The 22,975-nt window shown below is 63.8% G+C and overlaps 1 protein-coding gene across 1 annotated transcript; it reads left to right on the top strand.

Annotated features, from left to right (window-relative positions):
• The first annotated feature begins 459 nt into the window (after positions 1–459).
• On the top strand, positions 460–19,167 carry LMTK3 (lemur tyrosine kinase 3). Its single transcript, XM_027037970.2, has 15 exons — positions 460–1,794; positions 2,720–2,853; positions 3,109–3,259; positions 3,781–3,857; positions 4,329–4,447; positions 6,753–6,840; positions 7,182–7,330; positions 7,790–7,874; positions 7,961–8,082; positions 8,239–8,388; positions 8,941–11,450; positions 14,083–14,501; positions 15,775–15,910; positions 16,317–16,454; positions 19,002–19,167. Exons 1-15 carry the CDS (start codon positions 594–596, stop codon positions 19,016–19,018), a joined length of 5,496 nt encoding a protein of 1,831 aa, XP_026893771.2. The 5' UTR covers positions 460–593; the 3' UTR covers positions 19,019–19,167.
• Positions 19,168–22,975: the final 3,808 nt, after the last annotated feature.

The raw sequence follows: 22,975 nt of genomic DNA, 5'->3' as shown, positions 1-22,975 counted from the left end.
GTCATACGTGTAAAGCGCCGAGAACAGTGCCTGGCGCAGCGTAAACCCTCAGACGAATAAATAAATAAAACAAAACTCTGATTATGTGTCCTTGGTGCGAGGCAAGTGTCTCTGGTTACGTGATGGCTGCGTAACCTCACAGGAGACGTGGGTATCTGTGAGGTGCGCGTCTGTGTATATGTAAGCACATGTCTGCATCTTGGTACGCGTTATGCATCTGTGTGTGTGTTTATGTGTGTGCTGTGTGGACAGGACGGGGTAAGGTGTCCTTGTAACCTTGTGTGAAATACAGTGTGTATATGTGTGATGAGTCCGCGTGTTCAGGGAGGCGACCCTGTGTTTGATGTGTGCCCACGTTGTGTGTCCGTGCGTTTATGCAGAAAGTGTGTGTGACTGAGCACGTTGGGCTATGATACGCGCCCGGAGGCGTCAGCGAATGATGGACCGGACTTGCGTGGCTTTGTATACCTGTGTGATGCTTTGGATGTGTTGTGTCTCCAGCCGTGTCCGAGTTGCGACTGTCGGCGTGTTTCGGGGTGTGTGCCACATGGGTCTGTGTGAGAGCCGTGTGTCCCTTTCGTGTAGCTGTGAGGATGTGTGTGGTGTGCGTTTTTGTGCCTGGGACACACAGGTCCCTCCGCGCACCTGCTGCGTGTCTGTGCGTATTCGCGCGTGTGATACGTGCATCCATGTTAGCGTGCGGCATCTGTGTGTCCACGGGTCTCTGGGAGAGTGATGTCTGTGTGTGTGTGTGTGCGCGCGTGAGAGATGTGCGTGGCTGTGTGTCTGTGTGCGTGACGCCGGTGTCTACGGGTGTTCTTTGTTGCCCGTTTGTGGGACGTCTGTGTGTTGTGGCCGTGTGCCTCGGCATGTCACCGTGGCGTCCGCGTGGATCTTTGTCTGTGGCGTACTTGGTGGCGCGTGCGGGTCTTGGCGATGCCCTGCTGTTCCCGTGTGGCAGGGCGCATCTGTGCCGGGGGCCGGCCTGCCTGTGCCTTCCCCGTGCAGCCCGTCGTCCCTGCGTCTTTGTGTGTGACGTGTACGTGTCCCCGTCTGCCGATGGCTGTCCACCTTTGTATGGGATGTGCTTGTCTAGGAGGGTCTCTGCGACGAGTGGCAGGCATGTGTGGGCTGCGTGTACCTGCCTGACAGCTGCATCTTGGCGTGGAGCACACGTGTCCGTGCTGGTGGCGGTCCCGGCGGTGTCCCGGCTAGGCACTGTGGGCCCTGCGCCCCCCGCAAGGGTCTGCTGGTCCCTGTCTGTCCCTCCTCCTCCCCTCCCTTCTGGCAGCCAATGCAACTGGGGAGCCAGTTGCCATGACGACGCTCCATCCTCCCTCCAACCTCCCTCCTCCCACCCTTCCTCTGACAGGCTCTCTGCTCCCCCAATCCTGGCTGCCCTCGGGGGCGGGGCCCTCATTCTTTTCCCCCCCCCATCCTACCCTCTCCCCCCCCCCCCACCCCAGCAACCCCGGCTCCCCAGCTCCTCTCCTCTGTCCGCCTCTCCATCCCTTCATCTGTCTGTCCCTTCAAAGAGGGGGAGGGGGGTACCTGAGCCAGTAAGCAGCCCCTCCCTCCCCCTGTCCTGCGTCTCCTGCCCCTCTCCTGGGCCGGGGGGAGGCCAGGGTCGCGCGGGTCCCCATGGCTGGGGGCTGAGGGCCCGCCCCCCCCTCCTCCCCAGCCGCCACCACCTCCACCTCCCTTCCATCCTCGACAAGATGCCTGCCCCCGGCGCCCTCATCCTCCTCGCGGCCGTCTCCGCCTCCGGCTGCCTGGCGTCCCCGGCCCACCCCGGTGAGTCTGTCTGGCCATCCGGCTGTCCGGCGGCCCCCACCCCCACCCCCACCCCGGCCTGCCCGGCGGGGTGGGGGGGGGGGGGTCTGTCCGCGGCGCTCCGGCTCCGTCACCTGCCTGCGCGTCTCCCCGCAGCCGAGCCGGGGCCTGGGGAGCCGCGGGGACGGTGCGTCCGTCAGCAGGGCCTGTGGGAGGAAGGCTGGGGGCTGGGTGGGGAGGGGGTCCGTTTGGGCAACATGTGTGTGTGCACACGCATGTGTGTGTGCAGGTGTGTGCCGGGAGCCGGGGAGGACGGGGCCGCTGGGGAGAATTGGGGGCAGCGGGGAGGCATTTCTAAGGGGGACACGGCATAGGAGGCTGGCTCTAGCTTTGGGGGAGACCCGGGGCTGGCGGGGTTCCCTTCTCAGGGGCTTGGGCTGGGGGCAGAGGACATGTGTGCGCTCCGCGAGTGCCTGGAAGAGACAGGCCTCAACGCCCGGAACTAGGGGGTTCCAGCGTGGGACAAGAATCTTCTCCCAGCCTGCAGTTGGGGGCTCGTCTTCTTGCCCAAATAGGGGGGTAACGAGACTGGAGCGTATTTTAAATTCTGAGCGCTCCAGACTCCACTGTTAGACGTCTTTCCCTCAGTCCTCACTGGAATCCATCCAAGCCTGCGGTGAGGTGATTGGGGCGGCGGGGCGGGGGGGGGGGTCCCAGCTTGGGGCTAGAGGAGGGACCCCACCCCCAACCCAACCACCTGAGAAGGCCTCAAACTACAACTCCCACAATGCCCTGGGCCATCCGGCTCCTCTGCCAAGGAGCCCCTGGTTGCGGAGCATTATGGGAGTTGTAGTCAATGCCGGCCAGGCTGGAGGGGGGGGGGGGCATGGAGGCTGGGAGCTTGGGGCTTGAAGCCGGGACCCCAGCCCAGCCCTGATGCCCACAGATGGATTCGCCCTGGGCCGGGCCCCTCTGGCTCCTCCCTACGCCGTGGTCCTCATTTCCTGCTCCGGCTTGCTGGCCTTCATCTTCCTCCTCCTCACCTGTCTGTGTTGCAAACGGGGTGATGTCGGCTTCAAGGTGAGGTGCATGCGGGGGATTCACGTGGGCAGGAAGACCCCAGCGACGCCTTGTCCCCCCAGGCCCAGTCGTTGGTGGGGGAGAGGGGCAGTAAGTCTGGGAGCACCTTCTGGCCTGGAGTTACGGCAAGAACCGGAGCCTTGGGAAGAAAATCGGGGGACAGCTCCAAGAAAGATGGGAAGGCATCCTGACCAGAAGGATGATGGCGTGTCTCAGCCCCGTGTTCTCCCCACCCCTCACCTCTCCCGGCCCCAGGAGTTTGAGAACCCTGAAGGGGAGGACTGCTCCGGGGAGTACACTCCCCCGGCGGAGGAGACCTCCTCCTCACAGTCGCTGCCTGATGTCTACATTCTCCCGCTGGCTGAGGTCTCCCTGCCGATGCCTGCGCCGCAGCCTTCACACTCAGGTACGCTCCGCTCTCCACACCTTGACTAGGGTCCCGTGGTCCCAGGGGACAGGGTGGAAAGCCCTGAGGGTCTCCCCTTAGGGGCCAGGGAGCTGAGGTCCCAGGCAGCCAAGGGGAAAGGCAGAGGTGGGAGCCGCAGGATCTTGGAAGCAGCCTCCAGGGAGTCAGAGATCATCTTGGTGGAAGCCATCGATTAACCCCAAGCCGGATGTGGGGATTCTTGTGGGGCCATCGCTGGTGAGGTCAGCCTAGATCTCAGTCTCAAAGGCAGCCAACGGCAGGCTGAAGCCACGTCATAGGATCTTGAAAGGCCAAGGGGAAGGATTGATTGGATGCTGGGAGCTCGTGGGCAGCCAATGAGGAGGCTGAGCTCCCAACAAGGAATGTTGGGGCAGCCAATGAAAAGAGATTGGTATCTGCTTTGACCTCGGTCCACACTGAGTTGGGGGAGGGGTGTCAGTGGCACTTAGGAGGGGAGAGAGACTAAGGGGGGGCTCCCCTTTTTGCACCCCGCCCCCCAGACATGACCACCCCCCTGGGCCTTAGCCGCCAACACCTCAGCTACTTACAAGAGATTGGGAGTGGCTGGTTTGGGAAGGTGAGTGGGGCTGGGGGTGGGAGGCCGGGGGGGTCCGTACAATTCAGGGCTGTGCTCCTGTTCTGTGTCCATCCCCCCTGCTCCCACCACTTGTCATCTGTCCCCTGCCCCTCAGCCCACCCAGTGCCCTCACCTCTGTCCGCCTCTCACCTGCTCCCACCTACCCCATCGCCCCCACATCTGTCAGTCAGCGCCTCCCTCCTCACTCCATTGACCACTCTGCCTCGCCACCTGGTTCTCCACGCGTCCGTCTGTCCATCTTTCCATCCGTCCCTTCATCCATCGGACTCTGGGCCCGTGAGTCTCTCACCCTGCGTCTGATGGGGGACACGGGTGGTGGGATCTGAAGGGAGAGGCTGGAACGGAGGTGGGGGCGGGGGGACACTTGGAGCCAGGCACTGGGCTGGAGGCGGCCCTGGGGACGGGGCTGGGGAAGCTGCAGGCACTGACCCCCGGGTCCCCCTTGACCAGGTGATCCTGGGAGAGATTTTCTCCGACTACACCCCAGCCCAGGTGGTGGTGAAGGAGCTCCGAGCCAGCGCGGGGCCCCTGGAGCAGCGCAAGTTCATCTCGGAAGCACAGCCATACAGGTATTGGGGGCTTTTCTGGGGACGTGGGCCCGGGAGGCCCACAGATATGGGTCTGGTAGCGTTTGGGAGTGGGCGGAGTATGGCTCGGGGTCAAACCTGGCTTGAATCCCGGAGGTACTTCTTCCTGGCTGTGCGACTTGGCGGACAGGATCGCCCTCTCTGAGCCTCAGTATCTTCATCCAGAAAGTGAGTCCAGGAAGCCCACACATTCTCAGGGGGGCCTTGAGGAGCTCTGTTGCGCCACCCCTCACCCCTGCTGTATGGTTAGGTCTGGAAAGGCAGGACCCTGTCTGACCCGCCCTTGCTTGGTCTCCCCTCCACTCTAAGGGCTTCTAGAAAAGAACTAGATAAACATTTGCTATATAAATGCTTTGCGAGGTAGCAGTTGCCCTGTCATGGAAAGGATATGTATACAGAGGCCCTTCATCAGACAGTTGTAAAAGCGGGGTGTACCCTGAGAGATTCAGACACTGGACTTTATCACCTTCATGTTCTAAACCTCTCATGGCTCCCTATTGCCTGCAGGACAAAGTCCCACTCCTCTGTCCAGCCCACAGGCCTTGCAAGGCCTGCCCCTGTCCCCTTCCAGCCCCTGGCCCCCCTTGCCCCAGCCGCCCCGACCTCTTACTGATCCTTTCCCAGATCAGTCTCTTTCCTGCCTGAGGACCTTTGTTTTTGCTGTTCCCTCTGTCTAAAATATCATTCCTGGCTCACCCACCCGCAGCCCCAGATGGTGGGCTCTTTTCCCGTCCTCAGGTCTCTGGTCAGAAAGACCTTCCCACACACACACACACACACACACACACACACACACACTCCCACATCAGGAGCCCCCCCCCCCCCCCCATGCTCCCTCACGTTGATTCATGCGTTTCCTTCATAACACGTATCCTAGTTTGTCATTGGTTTCTTCCGTTTGCTTGCTTGTGTGGCTGCCTCTCCCCAGACCCATGCTGGCAACCACTAGCCACATATGGCTGTTTACATTTATCTTAAATAAAATGAAATCAAGTTAAAAACTCATTTCCTCAGCTACACTCACCACACATCTCCAAGGGCTCCGTAGCCGCACGTGGCCAGGGGCTCCCCTGTTGGGCAGCTCGGATCTAGAACCTTCCCGCCTTCACGGAGGGTTCAGTTGGCGAGGGCAGGGCAACACGGGACAGCTCCGGGGTCCATCGGCCCTTTGTAGACGTTGGCGGAGGGAGCCAGAGTCCTGAGATCAAATCCCAGCTCAGCCACCGTTACTAGCTGTGGGACCCTGTGCGAGTCGCTTCCCTCTCTGGGCCTCCATTTCCTCTTGGATTAGATGGGAAAAATTATCCTGCCCCGCAGGGTTCCGGGGGTGAGGGTGGGGGGTGGATTTGATCGCAGAAGTGGCCCGCCTTGTCCCGGATTAGCAGGTCTGCGCGTCCGTCAACATCTGCCATCCTGAACCTCGCATTCAGGCCTCCAGCCGTTTTTCAAGTCCCCGGCACGGGCCCTCTATGAACACGTTTGTCTCCCGATTCCCCGCCAGACCCCCGTGGGAAGATAACCCAGCACACACCTACCCGGAGCCAGGCCCTGGGCTGCAAGCCCGGAATGTTTTACTCTCCCTGCGGACCACCCCCCCCCCCCCCCCCGGCCCCCGCCCCGGCCGAGTAGCGGGGTCAAACCCTTCACTGCGCACCTTGTTACGCAGCCCCTGTCTAGGCACTGGGGACACGGCCACGTGAACAAAAAGCCCCCAAGTGTCTTGTCCTAGTGGAGCGCACCCCCTAGTGGAGGAGAGAGGCAATTAACAAAGGAAGAAAGAAATTTTCAGAAGAAAATGTCAGAGGCTGACAAGTGCCACCAGGAAAGAAGGCAGCGCGTGACAAGAGAGGGGGGCTATGGATGGTCACGGGAAAGGGGGTGATCTAGTCAGTCTAGGAGGACTCAGTCCCGCAAGCCTTGGGGGAAGCATGTTCCGGGCAGAGGGACGAGCCCGCTGCAAAAACCAGAGAAGGGGCTGGGGGAAGGGGCTGGGGGTGGGGGGGGAGGGTAAGGTGAAGAGGAAGGAGGGCCAGGAGGCACCTGGGGGTCTGGCCTGGGAACTGGGGGGGATAGTGGGGCAGCCCTGAGATGGGCCCCTGGGGAAGGAGGGTGCGTGCGGAGGGGGGTGTGAGTGTGGGTGTGTGGCCGGAGACCCGAGGTGAAGCAGCCGAGACCAAAGAGGTCGAAGCAACGTGTTGGTTCAGGGGAGGCTGGGGTGGGACAGAGGTCGGCGGTGGGCGGGAAGGGGCTATTTCCTGACCCTGCCCCCTCCCCGCCCTGGCCCCAGGAGCCTGCAGCACCCCAACGTCCTCCAGTGCCTGGGCGTCTGTGTGGAAACACTGCCCTTTCTGCTGATCATGGAGTTCTGTCAACTGGTGAGGGTCTGCGGAGGGTGGGCAGAGGGGAGGCGGGGGGGGGGGGTTCTGGAGGCGCTGGGGGCTGCGAGCCAGCCTAGGGTCCTAGGAATCTTTCCCAATAACATGGCTTGAAGGCTTACTGTAGACGAGCACTCCCTCAGACGGCCTGCGGCCAACTAGCATGCGAGCTGGGTTCTGTGGCTAGGCCCTCTTAAGTAGCGGGAGAAACTGAGGCTCAGAGGGGCCGCCCACTGAGTGCAGAGGTCGCCCCCCTCCTCGCCTCGAATCGGCTGGATGTGTGGGGGTCCTGGAAGGGGGTGGTGGTGGTGGTACTGACTCCACCCACCCCTTCCTCCCAGGGGGACCTGAAGCGTTACCTCCGGGCCCAGCGGCCCCCTGAGGGCCTGTCCCCTGAGCTGCCCCCACGGGACCTGCGGACACTGCAGAGGATGGGCCTGGAGATCGCCCGCGGGCTGGCACATCTCCACTCCCACAACTACGTGCACAGGTGGCTGCCGGGGAGGGGAGCCGGGGGGAAGAGTGTGCAGGGGTACTACTTAGGGGAAGGAGGGGAGGCTACGGGGGTGGGAGGGAGGGCCACGGCGAAGGGGCTCAACGACCTGAGAAAGCGTGGTGGGGTCGGGAGGGGAGGAGCTACGGAGGGGAGGAGTCAGGAGAGGGGCGGGACCATAGAGGCCAGGGGGAGGAGCCATGGAGGGGAGGGGTGAGAGGAGGAGAGGGGGCGGTATCGGGAGGGGAGGAGTCATAGAGGAGAGGGGGAGGAGTCCTAGAGGAGAAGGAGGAGTCAGGAGGGGAGGGGGCCTGGGGAGGAGGCGGAATCAGGCGAAGAGGTGGGAGGAAAAGCGGCAGGGGGCGGAGCCTGGAAAGGGGGCGGAGTGTGGGCGAGGCGGACGGTCTGGCCCAGGCGCTCTCCCCTTCTCACCTCCCGTCCCGGCCCCGCCCCCAGCGACCTGGCCCTGCGCAACTGCCTACTGACCTCCGACCTCACCGTGCGCATCGGAGACTACGGGCTAGCCCACAGCAACTACAAGGTGCGGGCTGCCGTCCATCGGGGCGGGGGGCGGGGGGCGCGCCCCCCTCCCCCACGCCTGACCCCGCTCCGGCCCGCCCCCCCCAGGAGGACTACTACCTGACCCCCGAGCGCCTGTGGATCCCGCTGCGCTGGGCGGCGCCTGAGCTCCTTGGGGAGCTGCACGGGACCTTCATGGTGGTGGACCAGAGCCGCGAGAGCAACATCTGGTGAGGGGGCCCCGGGCCGCGCGGAGCCGAGGGCGGCAAGGAGGGTGGTAGGGTCACGGGGGGAGGGGGGGGCGCTAGGGCTGTGGAACCCCCCAACCCCCCGCCAGGCGGGGCTGGGCAGGGCTCTGACCTCCCTCTGCCCTCGGCTCCCCGCAGGTCCCTGGGGGTGACCCTGTGGGAACTCTTCGAGTTTGGGGCCCAGCCCTACCGTCACCTGTCAGACGAGGAGGTCCTCGCCTTCGTGGTCCGCCAGCAGCACGTCAAGCTGGCCCGGCCCAGGCTCAAGCTGCCCTATGGGGACTACTGGTGAGGGCAGGGCCTGACCCCGGGCCCATGACCCCCATCCCCCCCCCCCGCCCCCTCCCCGCCCCCGATGTCCCGGAGCCCCTCACCTCCGTGCACACCGCCCGCGGTCTCACTCGTGACTCGCTACATACACCCCCACCCGAGGAGCGGGGACACCCCCACACCTTTTGCCGGCATCTGCTTCTTGGAGGGGGTGAAACTGAGGCGGGCAGGGGCTGAGCTGGTGCTTGAAGCCTAGTTTCTCCACTCCTGTTTGCTTGGCTCCGATTCCAGGACCCACGGCCCAAACAGGAAGGCCGCCTATCACTTTCTCACATCCCCTGCTGTCTCCTCTTCTGGTTCTCTGTCCCCCCTGGTCGCACCCCCATCTCTATCACACACACGCGCACACACACACACACACACACCGGGTCTCTGTCCCCCTCTCTCTAGATCTCAATCCTCTTCTCCAGTCTCTCCCTGCGCCCCCCCCCCCCCCCGCCCACCGGGAGCCCTCCACCCTCTCGCCGGGACTCCTCCCCACTCCCCTGTGCCTCCTTCCCTCTCCCCCAGGTACGACATCCTTCAGTCCTGCTGGCGGCCACCTGCCCAGCGCCCTTCGGCCTCTGACCTCCAACTGCAGCTCACTTACCTGCTCTCTGAGCGCCCCCCACGGCCCCCGCCCCCCCCACCCCCACCCCGAGACGGTCCCTTCCCTTGGCCCTGGCCCCCGCAGCACAGCGCGCCCCGCCCGGGGACCCTCTCCTCACCGTTCCCCCTTCTGGATGGCTTCCCTGGGGCCGACCCCGACGACGTGCTCACGGTAACTGAGAGCAGCCGTGGCCTCAACCTTGAGTGCCTGTGGGAGAAGGCGCGGCGGGGGGCCGGCCGGGGAGGGGGGGCGCCGCCCTGGCAGCCGGCGTCCGCGCCCCCAGCGCCCCATGCCAACCCCTCCAACCCTTTCTATGAGGCGCTGTCCACGCCCAGCGTGCTGCCCGTCATCAGCGCCCGCAGCCCCTCTGTGAGCAGCGAATACTACATTCGCCTGGAGGAGCACGGCTCCCCCCCAGAGCCCCTCTTCCCCAATGACTGGGACCCCCTGGACCCAGGAGTGCCTGCCCCCCAGGCCTCCCAGGCCCCTTCCGAGGTCCCCCAGCTGGTGTCCGAGACCTGGGCCTCCCCCCTCTTCCCTGCAGCTCGGCCCTTCCCGGCCCAGTCCTCAGCATCAGGCAGCTTCCTCCTGAGTGGCTGGGACCCCGAGGGCCGAGGCGCCGGGGAGACCCTGGCGGGAGACCCTGCCGAGGTGCTGGGGGAGCGGGGTACCGCCCCGTGGGCAGAAGAGGAGGAGGAGGAGGAGGAGGGCAGCTCCCCGGGGGAGGACAGCAGCAGCCTTGGGGGTGGCCCCAGCCGCCGGGGTCCCCTACCCTGTCCCCTGTGCAGCCGGGAGGGGGCCTGCTCCTGCCTGCCTCTGGAGCGGGGGGATGCCGTTGCGGGCTGGGGGGGCCACCCCGCTCTTGGCTGCCCCCATCCCCCAGAGGACGACTCGTCCCTGCGGGCAGAGCGGGGCTCCCTAGCCGACTTGCCCCTGGCCCCCCCCGCCTCGGCCCCCCCCGAGTTTCTGGACCCCCTCATGGGGGCGGCGGCGCCCCAGTACCCCGGGCGGGGGCCACCTCCCGCTCCCCCCCCCCCGCCGCCACCTCCCCGGGCCCCCGCGGACCCGGCCGTGTCCCCCGACCCTCCCTCGGCCGTGGCCAGTCCCGGCTCAGGCCTGTCGTCTCCGGGCCCCAAGCCGGGGGACAGCGGCTACGAGACCGAGACCCCTTTTTCCCCCGAGGGAGCCTTCCCAGGCGGGGGGGCAGCCGAGGAGGAAGGGGTCCCTCGACCGCGGGCTCCCCCCGAGCCCCCCGACCCGGGAGCGCCCCGGCCACCCCCAGACCCGGGTCCCCTCCCGCTGCCGGGGACCCGGGAGAAGCCGACCTTCGTAGTTCAAGTGAGCACCGAGCAGCTGCTGATGTCCCTGCGGGAGGACGTGACAAGGAACCTCCTGGGGGAGAAGGGGGCAAACCCCCGCGAGACGGGACCCAGGAAGGTGGGGAGAGGTCCCGGGAACAGAGAGAAAGCCCCGGGCCCGAGCAGGGACCCCACAGTCCTGGGCAGCGGGAAGAAAGCCCCAAGCCCGACCGAGGACCCGAGCCTCCCCGTGAACGGGGTGACAGTGTCGGAGAACGGGGGACAGAGAGCCCCAGGCATCGAGGAGAAGGTGGCAGAGAACGGGGCCCCAGGGACCCCCGAGAGAGAAGAGAAAGCGCTGGAGAAGGTGCTGGAGGATGGGGAGGTGACACCACCAAGGAGGGAGGAGAAAGTGCTGGCGAATGGGGAGCTGAGGTCCCCCGAGAGAGAAGAGAAAGCGCTGGCGAATGGGGGCCTGACACCCCCAAAGATCGAGGAGAAGGTGTCAGAGAATGGGGGCCCGAGACTGCCCAGGAACACGGAGAGGCTGCCGGAGACTGGGCCTCGGAGAGCCCCAGGGCCCTGGGAGAAGGGGCCCGAGAGTGGGGTGTCAGCCCCAGAGACCTCGCTGGAGAGAGCCCCCGAGCCCGGCGCGGTGGCCTTGTCCCGGAACGGCGGGGCGACAGCCCCTGGCCCCACTGGCCCAGCCCCCAGGAGCGGGGTGCTGGAACCCGGGACCGAGAGGAGAGCCCCCGAGACTGGGGGGGCACCGAGAGCCCCCGGGGTTGGGAGGCTGGACCTCGGGAGTGGGGGCCGAGCCCCAGTGGGCATGGGGACGGCCCCCGGCGGCGGCCTCGGAAGCGGCGCGGACGCAAAGGCCGGATGGGTAGACAGCACGAGGCCACCACCGCCACCGCCGGAAGCACAGCCGAGGAGGCCGGAGCCAGCGCCCCAGAGAGCCAGGCCGGAGGTGGCCTCCGAGGGAGAGCCCGGGGTCCCAGACAGCAGGGCCGGCGGAGACACAGCACCCAGCACAGACGGGGACCCCCCCAAACCCGAGAGGAAGGGCCCCGAGATGCCACGACTGTTCTTGGACTTGGGACCTCCTCAGGGGAACAGCGAGCAGATCAAAGGTGAGGAGGCTGCTGGGAGCAGGGGAGCGAGGTTGGGGGCCGAGGCCCGGCTCCTTCCAAGATGTACAATGGGGCTGAGACCCTCAGGCTCCTGGGTGGCAGACAGGTCAGGCTGGCAGTAATGGGAGGAGACCTTGGAGCCACGCCGCCCGGGCTCCAGTCCCTCTCTAGCCCCGTGGCCTTGGACAAACCACCTTCCTTCTCTGTGCCTCAGTTTCCCTGCAAAAGTGCGTGACGAGGATAGCGTCCACCTGATAGGGCCAGGAGGCTTAACTGTTAGGACTTCTGAAGACGTTAGCTCAGCGCCAGTCCTAAGTTCCTCTGCTTTATTATTGCGATTCACTTAGACCCCGGGGTCTCAAGCTCAGATGCCCACGGGGGCCAGGCAGGATGGGGGGGGGGGGAGTGGAAGGAGTCGTCCGGGAGAGATGGGGTGGGAGCCGGGGGGCGGGTCGAAAGGCGGCCCCTTCTCAGCTCCCCCTCGGGAACGCCCACCTGGTGTGGCCAAATCTGCCCCTTTTCCCTTTTAAACCAGAGCCCCGGGTGTTGTAATGGCCGAAACCAATTCCAGCGAAGCCCATCCTCGCGCTGGGTTGCCAGCGTGTGATTCCCTGGTTTAAACTTTCCACCAAGGGGAGGCATCTATCCCGGGTGCCGGGCCCTGAGCTGCCCAAAGCTGGGACCCGGGGAGCTTCACACCCTGCCCTGTCTCCCCCACCCCACCATGCTACGGGTGCCCTAAAAGCAATAGACGTGCCTTTTCTGGAAACGGAGTTGGGGTAGGAACGCAGAAAATGCTTGGTCACCGAGGGGGACTGATTTAAGAGAAAGATAAACCGCCCCTGTTTAGATGTGAACAAAGGGACTGTGGTTCCACCGGGATCACCCGCAGGACTGATTTCCTTAAATAGCGCTGTGCAGGTTATACATGATGGGACCCTGTGGCAATCTCACGGCCACACTTGGGGATAAGGTTATCATCTGTTTACCAGAGGAGGCTGCTTCCTGTTTATCGGGAGGGAAAGGTCAGGGAAGGAGCTGGGCACGGAACTTTGCCTTCCTCGAAGCCCGCGGTATTAGAATGACACGACTTCCTTGAGATTGTTGTGGGCAATTTGCAACCAGCTGTGGCAGGAAAGACCCCCCCCCCACCCCCAGGCAGCATGAAAATGTCAGGAGCTGGGCACCTAAGACGCCTCAGAAGATCGGTGGGGGACGGTGTTGCTGGGTGGGAAGATGCTGGGAATAGCTTGCCTTTTTTTTTTTTTTAAACTGCACGAACTCCTACTCATCCTTCAAGACCCCACTCAAATTTCCCCTTCCCTGGGAAGCCTTCCTGATTTCCAAAGGCTATCACCCTGTCCTTCCTGAGAGCTCCTTGAGAGCTCCCTCACAGCCCCCAACCCCATCGCCCTGAGATGGATGGTCAAGGAAGGCCTCAAGGAGGTGACTTTTGAGCAGATGTGAAGGAAGTAAGCTGGGTGGACATCTGGGGGAAGGGTGCTTCGGGTGGAGGGCACTGAGATGGGCACTGACTTGGCATGCTCGGGGAACAGCAAAAGGCCAGTGAAGCCGAATGGAGGGCACGGAGGGTGGAGAGTGACCCGATTCACGTCCAGCCTTTCTCCCTGCTCTGCCCTGACCCTCCTCTCATCCCCGCCGCTGCCCGCACGGGGCCCGTCACATCATTTACTTCTGCACTAATGGACGAACGGGTGGCCCCTGCTCATTTACCAGTGCGGAGGCAGAGGCCCAGAGAGGTGAATCTGCTTGCTGCTTGTCACACAGCAAGTGACCCGGGACCTGAAAAGTCCTTGCCTTCCAGCAGGCTGAGATGAGGGAGTCTTAGGGCAGAGCAAAAACCTGGATGGAGATGGTTAGACACCCCAGTTTTTTGGTCTGGTACTTGAGGGCCAGAGAGGGAAAGTACCTTGGTCAACATCACGTAGCAGGGAACATTCATTCATTGATCCCACAGATATTGGCTGAGTACCTCTAGATGCTTGGGGATGCAGCCAGAATGAGCCCAGCTCAAGTCTCTGTTCTATGGCAAGGCGCACACGAATCACAACACCGCAGAAATAGTCACATGCTGAGATAATCTGCTTGGAAGGAGCGGTGCTTGGTGCTATGGGGTGCGGAGCGGACAGCCTTGCCTGACCTCCTGGGAGAGCTCTGAAGGCTTGAAAGCCCAGCCTGAGCTGGAGGAGGAATGGGACTTGAATTAGAAAAGGAAGTGCCGGGCAGAAGGAACAGCCTATGCAAAGGCTCAGAGGTGGGAGGAATGGGGTGGGGGGAGGGGTGGCCCAAGGGGCGGGATGGAGGCCGAGTCAGAATGAGGTGTGGACGGAGGAGCCCGGAGAGGGCAACAGGGCCAGGGCACTTGGGCCTGGTGGGAGGCGCAGCGAAGTTGGGGCTGTGTGATGTGAACACTGACTGGGGAGTCAAGGAGAGGGTTAACCCCTGGAGGAGGGCGTGGAGAAAGGCCCCAGAGCCGCAGCCTTTCGGTTCACAAGAGGGGAAACCGAGGCTCCTAGCGTGGCCCGAGATTGCCTGAGGATACACAGCTAGGCAGGAGGGCATGCCTCAGTTTCCCCGGGAGCAGCGGCTCACCGGGTCTCTCCCCTCGCAGCCAAGCTCTCGCGGCTCTCTCTGGCGCTGCCGCCGCTCACGCTCACGCCGTTCCCGGGTCCGGGCCCGCGGCGACCCCCGTGGGAGGGCGCGGACGCCGGGGCGGCTGGCGGGGAGGCCGGCGGGGCGGGGGCGCCGGGGCCGGCGGAGGAGGACGGGGAGGACGAGGACGAGGACGAGGAGGAGGACGAGGAGGCGGCGGCGGCGGCGGGCGCGGCGGCGGGGCCGCGGGGCCCCGGGAGGGCGCGGGCAGCCCCGGTGCCCGTCGTGGTGAGCAGCGCCGACGCGGACGCGGCCCGCCCGTTGCGGGGGCTGCTCAAGTCTCCGCGCGGGGCCGACGAGCCCGAGGACAGCGAACTGGAGAGGAAGCGCAAGATGGTCTCCTTCCACGGGGACGTGACCGTCTACCTCTTCGACCAGGTGCGCGGCCCCGGGAAGGGCAGGGCCTGGGGGTGGGGCCGGGGCGGGGCCATCGGGGTGAGGGCGGGGCTGGGGAAGAGTGGCCGGGGGAACGGGGCTGGACTCGGAGGACGGGGTAAGGCCTTGGGTGTGGAGGCGGGGCCTGGGAATGGGGCGGAGCCCGGAGGATGGGCCCAGCCCAGGGCGGGGTTGAGGCCTGGAATGAGGGGGGCGGGGAGGCCTGTGATGGGGGAGAGCGCGGGAGGGCCGGGGTTGGGGGGGGTGGGTTGGAGAGTGAGAAGGGATCTAGGAGGAAGGCGGGCGAGGTGCCTGGTAGTCAGGGCAGGGTCCGGAGAAGCTGTAGGGAGAAGGCCCGGAGAGGATTGGGGCGTGGTCTGGACGACGGGGGCGGAGCCAAGTGAAGTTTGGGTCTGGGGTGGTCCACCCGCGCGCGCTAGTGGTCGAGGCAAAGGGGCCGGCTCAGGATGAAGCGGATCTTACCCACGAGGGGCGGGCCGTGGCGAGGCTGCAGGTAGGGCTGAGGAGAGGCGGCTTGCAGTGTTGAGATACTAAGCGCAGGAGGGGTGGGTTCAGAGACGGACGGGGCTAGAGAACCGGGGCGGGGCTTAGATTGGTGGCCTGAAAATTGTAAGGCTGGGAGGATATTGGAGAAAAGAAAAAAGAGCGGGATGGCGCTTATGGACTGGGGCCTAAATGGGTCTGGATGGGTCTGGGTGAGCCTGGAGCGGGGCACACCGGGCTGCGGTCCTGAGATGAGAGTCAGGAGCGTGGGCCTGGGCCTCAGAAGAGAAGGGTGGGGCTCGGAGGGCTGGAGCGGGGCCACTTCAGGGGGCGAGACTTAGAGGCTCGAGGGAGGGTCGGGGTGTGCAGGATACGGTAGGGGTTCGGAGCAAGGTCCCGAACTTGGACGCCTGTGGCCGAGATGTCGGAAGTAGTTAGGGGTCATGGAGACGAGGCAGCATTTATGGAGGCAATATTGGTTTAGGGGGCTCCCAGGGAATCATTGCGTTAAGGAGAGAATACCCGTGGTGGGGTGCTTAGCTGTGGGCGGGGGAGGAGCCTGCGGCCGGGGGGGAGGGGGGGAGTTTAAGGCTGACCTAAGGCTTTGAAGGCAGAGTAGGGGCTCCAGCCACCTCCAAAGAGGGTGGGTGCGACTGTAAATTGGGACACCTGAAGCCCCAGAGATGTTAGCAGGCTTTGTTGCTCCTTGGGAATGCAGTGGGTGGGATGCGACGGTTCGCCCCCTCTCGCCTCCCCTAATCTACCTCCACAGGAGACGCCAACCAACGAGCTGAGCGTCCAGGGCCCCCCCGAGGGGGACACGGACCCGTCAACGCCCCCAGCGCCCCCGACGCCTCCCCACCCCGCCACCCCCGGAGATGGGTTTCCCAGCAACGACAGCGGCTTTGGTGAGGGGCTGCGTGGGACCTGGAGTGGGCGGAGCAGGGGCGGGGCCTGGAAGGGGGCAGAGCTGGGGCGGGGCCTGGAGGCGGGGCAGAGCTGGGGCGGGCCTGGAAGGGGGCCGAGCTGGGGCGGGGCCTGGAGGCGGGGCAGAGCTGGGGCGGGCCTGGAAGGGGGCCGAGCTGGGGCGGGGCCTGGAGGCGGGGCCGAGCTGGGGCGGGTCCTGGAGGTGGGGCAGAGCTGGGGCGGGGCCGAGCTGAGTCTGGGCCGCAGGGACGCACTGCTGGAGGCAGGTGCCTGAGGACCGGCTGGGTTGGAGGACTGGAGCTGAAGTTGAGGGGCTCCAAAAGCGCCCGAGGGTCTGACCGCATCCTCTCCTCTTCTCCCTAACCCCCCCCCCCACCCCGCTGCTAGGAGGCAGTTTCGAATGGGCGGAGGATTTCCCCCTCCTCCCCCCGCCAGGCCCCCCCCTGTGCTTCTCCCGCTTCTCCGTCTCGCCTGCGCTGGAGACCCCGGGGCCCCCCGCCCGGGCCCCCGACGCCCGGCCCGCAGGTACAGTGCTTCAGACCCTCTGGCCTGCTCCTCCCTCTGCTGGCCTCTCTCCCCATCTGTTTACCCACTTTCTCGTCCCCATGTCTGAATTTCCCTCTTTGCCCTCAGTCTCTCTCCTCCCCTCGCAGTCGACCCTGGCTATTCGGTCCTGAGACCCCACCCAACTCTGGTACCAGCTCAGACCAGGCAGTGGTCATCAGATGGGCTGGGGTAGTCGCGCCCCTTCCCTGAGCCTCAGTTTCCCCTTCTGTAAGGATCCCTTCACAGACTTGCTCCTCTTTGCCCCGTCTCTTGCCTGGCAGCTGTCAGATCTTGATCCCACATCCGTTTGGGGACGTGGGTTGATCAGAAGCAGACAAGGAGAGAGAGGAAACCAGTGTGCTTCAGAGCTGCTTAGTTGAACCGGAGCGGAGAGAACATGGGGTAGATTCTAGTCTCACCCCCATTTTACAAACAAGAAAACTGAGGCACAGAAGAATGCGGAGCCAGGATCCAAACCCTGCTACCTGCCCTGAGTCAGTTTCCTTTTTTTTTAAATTTATTTTATATTTTAAAATTTATTTATTTAAGTCACCTCTTCACCCAGCGTGGGGCTCGACCTCACGACCCCCGAGATCAAGAGTCATAGTTATGTTCCACCGACTGAGCCAGCCAAACACCCCTGAGTCAGTGTTCCTTTCCTGTATTTCACATACGCCAAAGAGCTAATCCTCACCCTCATCTTGGGAGAGGGCCACCACACCCTTAGTTTCTGACGGTCCCCAAGCTAAGGCCTATTTTACAGAGGAGGGCACAGCAATGTCTCTCCCGTCCGAACTGGATCTGGAGAGATCAGACTCCGGCTCTCTGCTGCCCCCTGCTGCCGCTCCTGAGAATAGCCCTGGATGCCGAGCTCACACCGCTCTGGGCAGGTGCAGGTGTTCCCAGAGGAGAGAGCGAGAAGGTAGAAGGTGCAACCTTCCCCTTTCAGAGAGGGTGACAGTCCTGCTCCCCTAGATCGTGCCTGAGTCCAGCTGTTGGCCCTGCTACTCCTCGGCTGTATAACCTAGAGGCAGTCACTCTCCTTCTCTGTGCCTCAGTTTTCTCATCTGCAGAATGAGGACGATCACAGGCTCTAACTCTTAGGGTTCTCGAGGGGATTCAATGGTTTAACCCTACGCGCGCGCGCACACACACACACACACACACACAGCACAGCCTGGTCAAGCAGCAGGGGTCTCTCCCTGCGCTTAATGGAGTCGAAGTTCACGGAGCATTTGCTGAGCATAGGTGCCGCGCTGGGCACGGGGTGGGGGCGGGGGCACTGATTCCATGCTGAGCAAGATACATGAGCCCCACTCCGCCCTACCCAACCCAGAGACACTGACCCCCCCCCCCCCCAGGGCCACATGGCGGCGACTGGAGGCTGGGAGGCTAGACAGGAGGCCAGGGCGAGCGTCCAGGCGGGAGAGGAGAGAACAGACAGGGTTTGGGGCGGGAAGGACGGGGCTGAGGGCAGACTCCAGGTGCCACCTCAAATGTCACTTCCTCCCAGAAGTCTTCATGGGGACAGGGCGGGGTGGGTTCCAGACATGGGGACACTGCCAAGTGGTGAGTCAGGGCTGAGGCCAGCAGGGCCAGGATGCCAAGATGACTTCACCTTTAATCACCGGGAGAGGGGAGGGAGGGCCCAGTCGTGTGAAACCCTAAGTCCCTTCACTGCGGTGGGCCTGGCAGGCAAGCTGCGGAACCTGTTTCCCAAGGCCATGGTGTGGGGTCCAGGCCTGGCCCCCTTTCCGCCCCCACCTCGCCCGCAGACCCCCCTCCCCACCCCCCTGTGCTCCACGTGGCTCTGCCCACTTAACTGGCGTGCCCTGAGTGATGCCACCTGCCCCAGTGTCTCTCCGCTCCTTCGAAAAGGACACGAGGGTCATGCTCCCCTTTTAAAGAGAGGGGAAACCGAGGCTCAGGGACAGGAGTGAGGGCCATAGCTTGACCCTCGGGTCACTCAGGTAAGAACTGCGGGGTGGAGAGCGAGGGCGCACCCTGCGTGGCCCTGGGTGAGAGCCACTACCCCCCCCCACCTTGGTTTGCCGGATCTGTGGAATGGGTGGGGGGCTTCTGCGGGGACAGGAGGGGCCATGCAACAGTTAGGTGGGAAGGCGCTTTGCGTCAGGCCCTGTGCTGGGCCCTGGGGCTGTCTGGAGAGCTTACGTTCTAGGGAGGCAAACAGACGGACAGGAAGCTAGCAGAGGATGACTGGGATCCAGATAGAATGACTGGGGGGAGGGGTGGGGTCACCAGGGGGGTGACTGCTTGACCCAGAAGGGCCTCAGAGGAGGGGGTCTGCCTTACGTGGGAAGGGATAAGGAAAGGGCATTGGGGGGGGGGGCAGCCATGCAAAGGCCCTGGGGTAGGATTGTACTTGGAGCCGAGGAGCCAGGAGGCCAGCGTAAGGACAGAAATGGGACCCAGTGCGGATCTTGCTTTTCCACTCAGAGAGAGACAGAAGCCTTGGGCCCGTCTGCCCGATAATTCGCTTTTGGTCTCCACTCCCTCCGTCCTCAGGCCCCGTGGAGAACTGACTCCCCGAAGACCCCACCCCCCCGCACCCCCGGAAGAGGGGCTGAGGGTAGAATCCTCTGTGGACGACGGAGCCACTGCCACCGCCGCAGACGCCGCCTCCGGGGAGGCTCCTGAGGCTGGGCCCTCCCCCTCCCCCACCATGTGCCAAACGGGAGGCCCCGGCCCCCCACCCCCTAGCCCCCCGGACGGCTCCCCCGAGCCCCCCGACCCCCTCGGTGCCAAATGAGGCAGGCAGCCCCTCGCCCCTCCCTGGAGAGCCGCCTTTCTTGGACCTGAACTGAACTCTTTCGGGCCTGGAGCCCCTCGGCACAGCGGAGGCCCCTCCTCACCCACTCCTGGCCCCAGAGAGGGGCTGCAGGCTTCGGGGACCTGGACCCCCCACCCCATCTCGCGTCTCCCCTCCCCCTCCCCCCCCAGCCCGGCCCCTGGAGGGGCCTCTGGTTCAAACCTTCGCGTGGCATTTTCACATTATTTAAAAAAGACAAAAACAACTTTTTGGAGGAACGGCGGGCCTGTGTGTCTTTCGGGGCAGGGCGCGCGGGGGAGGGCCCGGGAGAAGGCGCCTTCCGCCCGCCCCCTTCACAGACTGGAATGTCGAGGCCCAGGAAGGCGGAAGCGCCCTGCGGTGCTGAGGCTGCGGCTTTGCTTCTCTGGACCCCGGCTCTGCCTGGTGCTGGCCGCACTGACCTGGGCGGCAACCTCCGCGTGACACGAGACGCGTTGACACAAGGTGGCTGGGGGAGGGGGGGGTGGTGCTGGAGAGGGGGTGCTCCGGAACGACCTGCCGGCACCCACACGGTCCCTGGCCGCACATCTCAGAAGCCTCCGAGGCCAGGCACTACCTCCCTGCCCACCGTGGCCTTGCCTCAGTTTACCTGTGTCTCCGTGTGGCCGCCCACCTCCCATGAGACGTTCCCGTCTCTCCACCTGGGCCCTTCTTCCTAATTCTGTTGGAGTTTCTCCGGCTGTACTGTTTTCTCCTCCTCTGTGCCTCCCCATCGCCTGCCTGTCTCTATTATGTCTTCCTCTGCCTTTGTGTTTACCCCGATTCCTTTTCCTCCGTTTCTCCTGGGCTCTTGGACTGATTCTGCCTTCCCCCCGCCCCCCTACCCCCCCCCCCCCAGGGTCTGCCTTTGCGTCTCTAATCTCCTGGCTTCAACCTGTCCCCCGTCGCCTCCCTACTGCAGCCATTGGCATATTTGAGGGACTCACTTGAGACCCGAGGGAAGGGCCCAGGGGTGGGGGTCCAGCTGGGAGGCTGTGGGCTCCTGGCCTAGGAGTTAAGGTGATGAAGGCGTTAGGGTCACTTGTAGGTCTGGGGGATGGAGAAAGGGAGGGGGGAGGGGGCTGGGTTCCAACCTCTTCCCAGGGGCTCTGCGGGTTGACGCGTTGATGTTCAAACTGATCTTAGGACACATCTGCCCAGGGCGAGGGCTGATGGCACCAAGATTCACAGGGTCGTGGGGGCAGGACTCCAGGATCTGAGGGAGGAGGGGCTGGGGGGTGAGGACTCCTGGGTCTGAGGGAGGAGGGGCTGGGGGCAGGACTCCTGGGTCTGAGGGAGGAGGGGCTGGGGCTCAGGACTCCTGGGTCTGAGGGAGGAGGGGCTGGGGCTCCGGACTCCTGGGTCTGAGGGAGGAGGGGCTGGGGGCAGGACCCCTGGGTCTTAAGGAGGAGGGGCTGGGGGCCTGATTCCTGGGTCTGAGGGAGGAGGGGCCTGGGGGTCAGGACTTCAGGGTCTGAGGGAGGAGGGGCTGGGGGCAGGACTCCTGGGTCTGAGGGAGGAGGGGCTGGGGGCCCGGACTCCCGGGTCTGAGGGAGGAGGGCCGTATTAGCTCACTAGGGCTGCTGTAACCAAGTGCCACAAATCGGGTGGCTGAAACCACAGACACTCTCTGTTCTGGAGGCTAGAATCCAAGATTAAGGGCTCCGCGGGGGTCCTCAGGATCAGTTCCTTCTGAGGCTGTGAGGGACAATCCGTTAATGACTCCCCTAGCTTCCGGTGCTCTCCTGGCAATCTCTGGTGCTCCCCGGTGTGTAGTTCCAAAATTTCTCTTTGCGTAAGGACACTCGTCATACTGGATTCGTGCCCGCGTTAATGACCTAATCCTAACTGATTGCATCTACAATGACCCCATGTTCAAGTAAGACCACATTCTGCGTTACTGCGGGGTTAGGACTTCAACATCCTGATTCCAAGGGGGAATAGAATTCAGCCTGTAACGAGGGGGTTGGGAACTTGGGGTCTGGGGAGAGGTGGGAGCCGGAAACCAGAATTCTGTCTTTGGGGAGGAGATGGCCTTGGGGCAAAAGCGGACGATTTTGAGCTGATGGGTCTGGTTTGGATGGTCCACGGGTGATTCCAGCTTAAGTTGGCCAAACCAGAACCCCGGATCCCCAGCCCCCACCCCCACAACTCCCTCTCCGACCATCTCAGGAAACGGCATTGGGGTTCGCCCGTGGCTCAACCCAGAATCCCTCAGTAAATCCTGCGGGCTCCTGTTCCCAACTCTCCGCCTCCGCAGCCACACCCCCTTGCCCCAGGGGAACCGCACAGCTTCCTAACTTACCTCCCCACCGCTGCCCCTACTTATCTCCAAATTATTCTCTTGCAGCAGCCAGCCTCAAGCCAAACACATGGCTTGCCTGCTTCATACCCTCGAGTGGCTTCCATTAGCTAAAAATACACCCAGAGTCCCTACCGTGGCTGACTGGGCACCAAATGATCAAGCCTGGGTCCCCTCTGAATGCGTCTCTTATTCACTCCCCCCCTCAGTCACGTCATACAGGGACACCTGCTGTCGGTGACTCCCGACACACCGTGCCTTTTCCTGCTCCTGCTCCTGCCGTTCCCTCTGCCTGTAAAGCCCTTTCAGGGCCTCTCCTCCGAGTCAACTACTTTCCCGACTAGTAGACAGTACCTATGGGTTCATTGCCTGGAGGAGGTCGTGGTGGCACCCTCCATTCACCCCAAGACCTCATTTCTCTTCTCCTTGGGCTGCTGACTCCCATTTCCCTGGAGCCTTCGGGAGGAATTGGGAATCCCGTTTCCTCACCTGGGAACCCCATTTCCCATCAGTTCCTGGGGGCTGAAGCGGCCGGGACCTCTTTACCCAACTTGTACAAGGGTAGCGACGAGGCTAAAGTAAACCCCACATTGGAGCCTTGGGAAACTACAACTCCCAGGAGACCTCGAGACTGGCTCTCCCGCTGGGGGGGGCGGCCCCGCCGCACAGCTTGCTGGGAATTGTAGTCCGAGGGTCTCGTAAGAAGGAAAGAAGTCCCATCCTGGGGGGGGGGGGGGGGGTGGCCGAGCGGTTATACTGCTATGGGGGTGGGGCTCCGAGCAGGTGAATGCCTGTGGCCAAGGGCAGAGCCAGGCCCAAGTCCTAAGACTCGGGGTGTTTCCCATGTCACCTGGAGCGCTGCTAGGGGTTTGACGCTTCAAGGACACGGCATACCAGAGGGACGAACTGCAACTTGGACACCCCTGGGGGCCAGACTTCCCTCACCCGACCTGGTCCTGGGGCCTGCCCAAGTTGTAGTTTCTGGCTCATCAGTCTCAACTGCACATCTGGGCGTAGGAGAGTGTCCCAACCTGCCAACTCACCCCCTCCCTCACTCGGGATCTATATGCCTTTGTTCTTTGGGGACACCCCACCCCTCAAGGCCGACAGACCTTGCACTTGAGGGGCTGTTGGGAGTCCCAGGGAAGGAGATAAAATGCAGATTCCCTGCACTATCCTGGCTTGGTGCAAAATGTCCTCCAGCAGGTGCTTCTCCAGTGGCTGAGAACCTGGCTCGGTGGGGCCACAGTCTTGCCCTCTCGGTCCCAGGGTCCCCCAGCCCAACCGCCACTCTCACCCAGGCCTCTTGCTGAGCCCCAGGGACAGCCCATCAGCAAGGTCTTCCTCCTTCTCTTTTCTGGACTCATCCGTCCCACGTGCTCCCGGTGT

The sequence above is a fragment of the Acinonyx jubatus genome, chromosome E2 (assembly GCF_027475565.1).
Source record: "Acinonyx jubatus isolate Ajub_Pintada_27869175 chromosome E2, VMU_Ajub_asm_v1.0, whole genome shotgun sequence".
NCBI lineage: Eukaryota > Metazoa > Chordata > Mammalia > Carnivora > Felidae > Acinonyx > Acinonyx jubatus.
This window is presented reverse-complemented; position numbering and strand designations above follow the sequence as displayed.

Bases quoted from the DNA above. Each gene is read 5' to 3' on its own strand.
- LMTK3 (XM_027037970.2), top strand. From the start codon at position 594: ATGTGTGTGGTGTGCGTTTTTGTGCCTGGGACACACAGGTCCCTCCGC. The intron at 1,795-2,719 runs GTGAGTCTGTCT...TGATGCCCACAG, and splicing joins GGCGTCCCCGGCCCACCCCG to ATGGATTCGCCCTGGGCCGG. The intron at 4,448-6,752 runs GTATTGGGGGCT...CCCTGGCCCCAG, and splicing joins TCGGAAGCACAGCCATACAG to GAGCCTGCAGCACCCCAACG.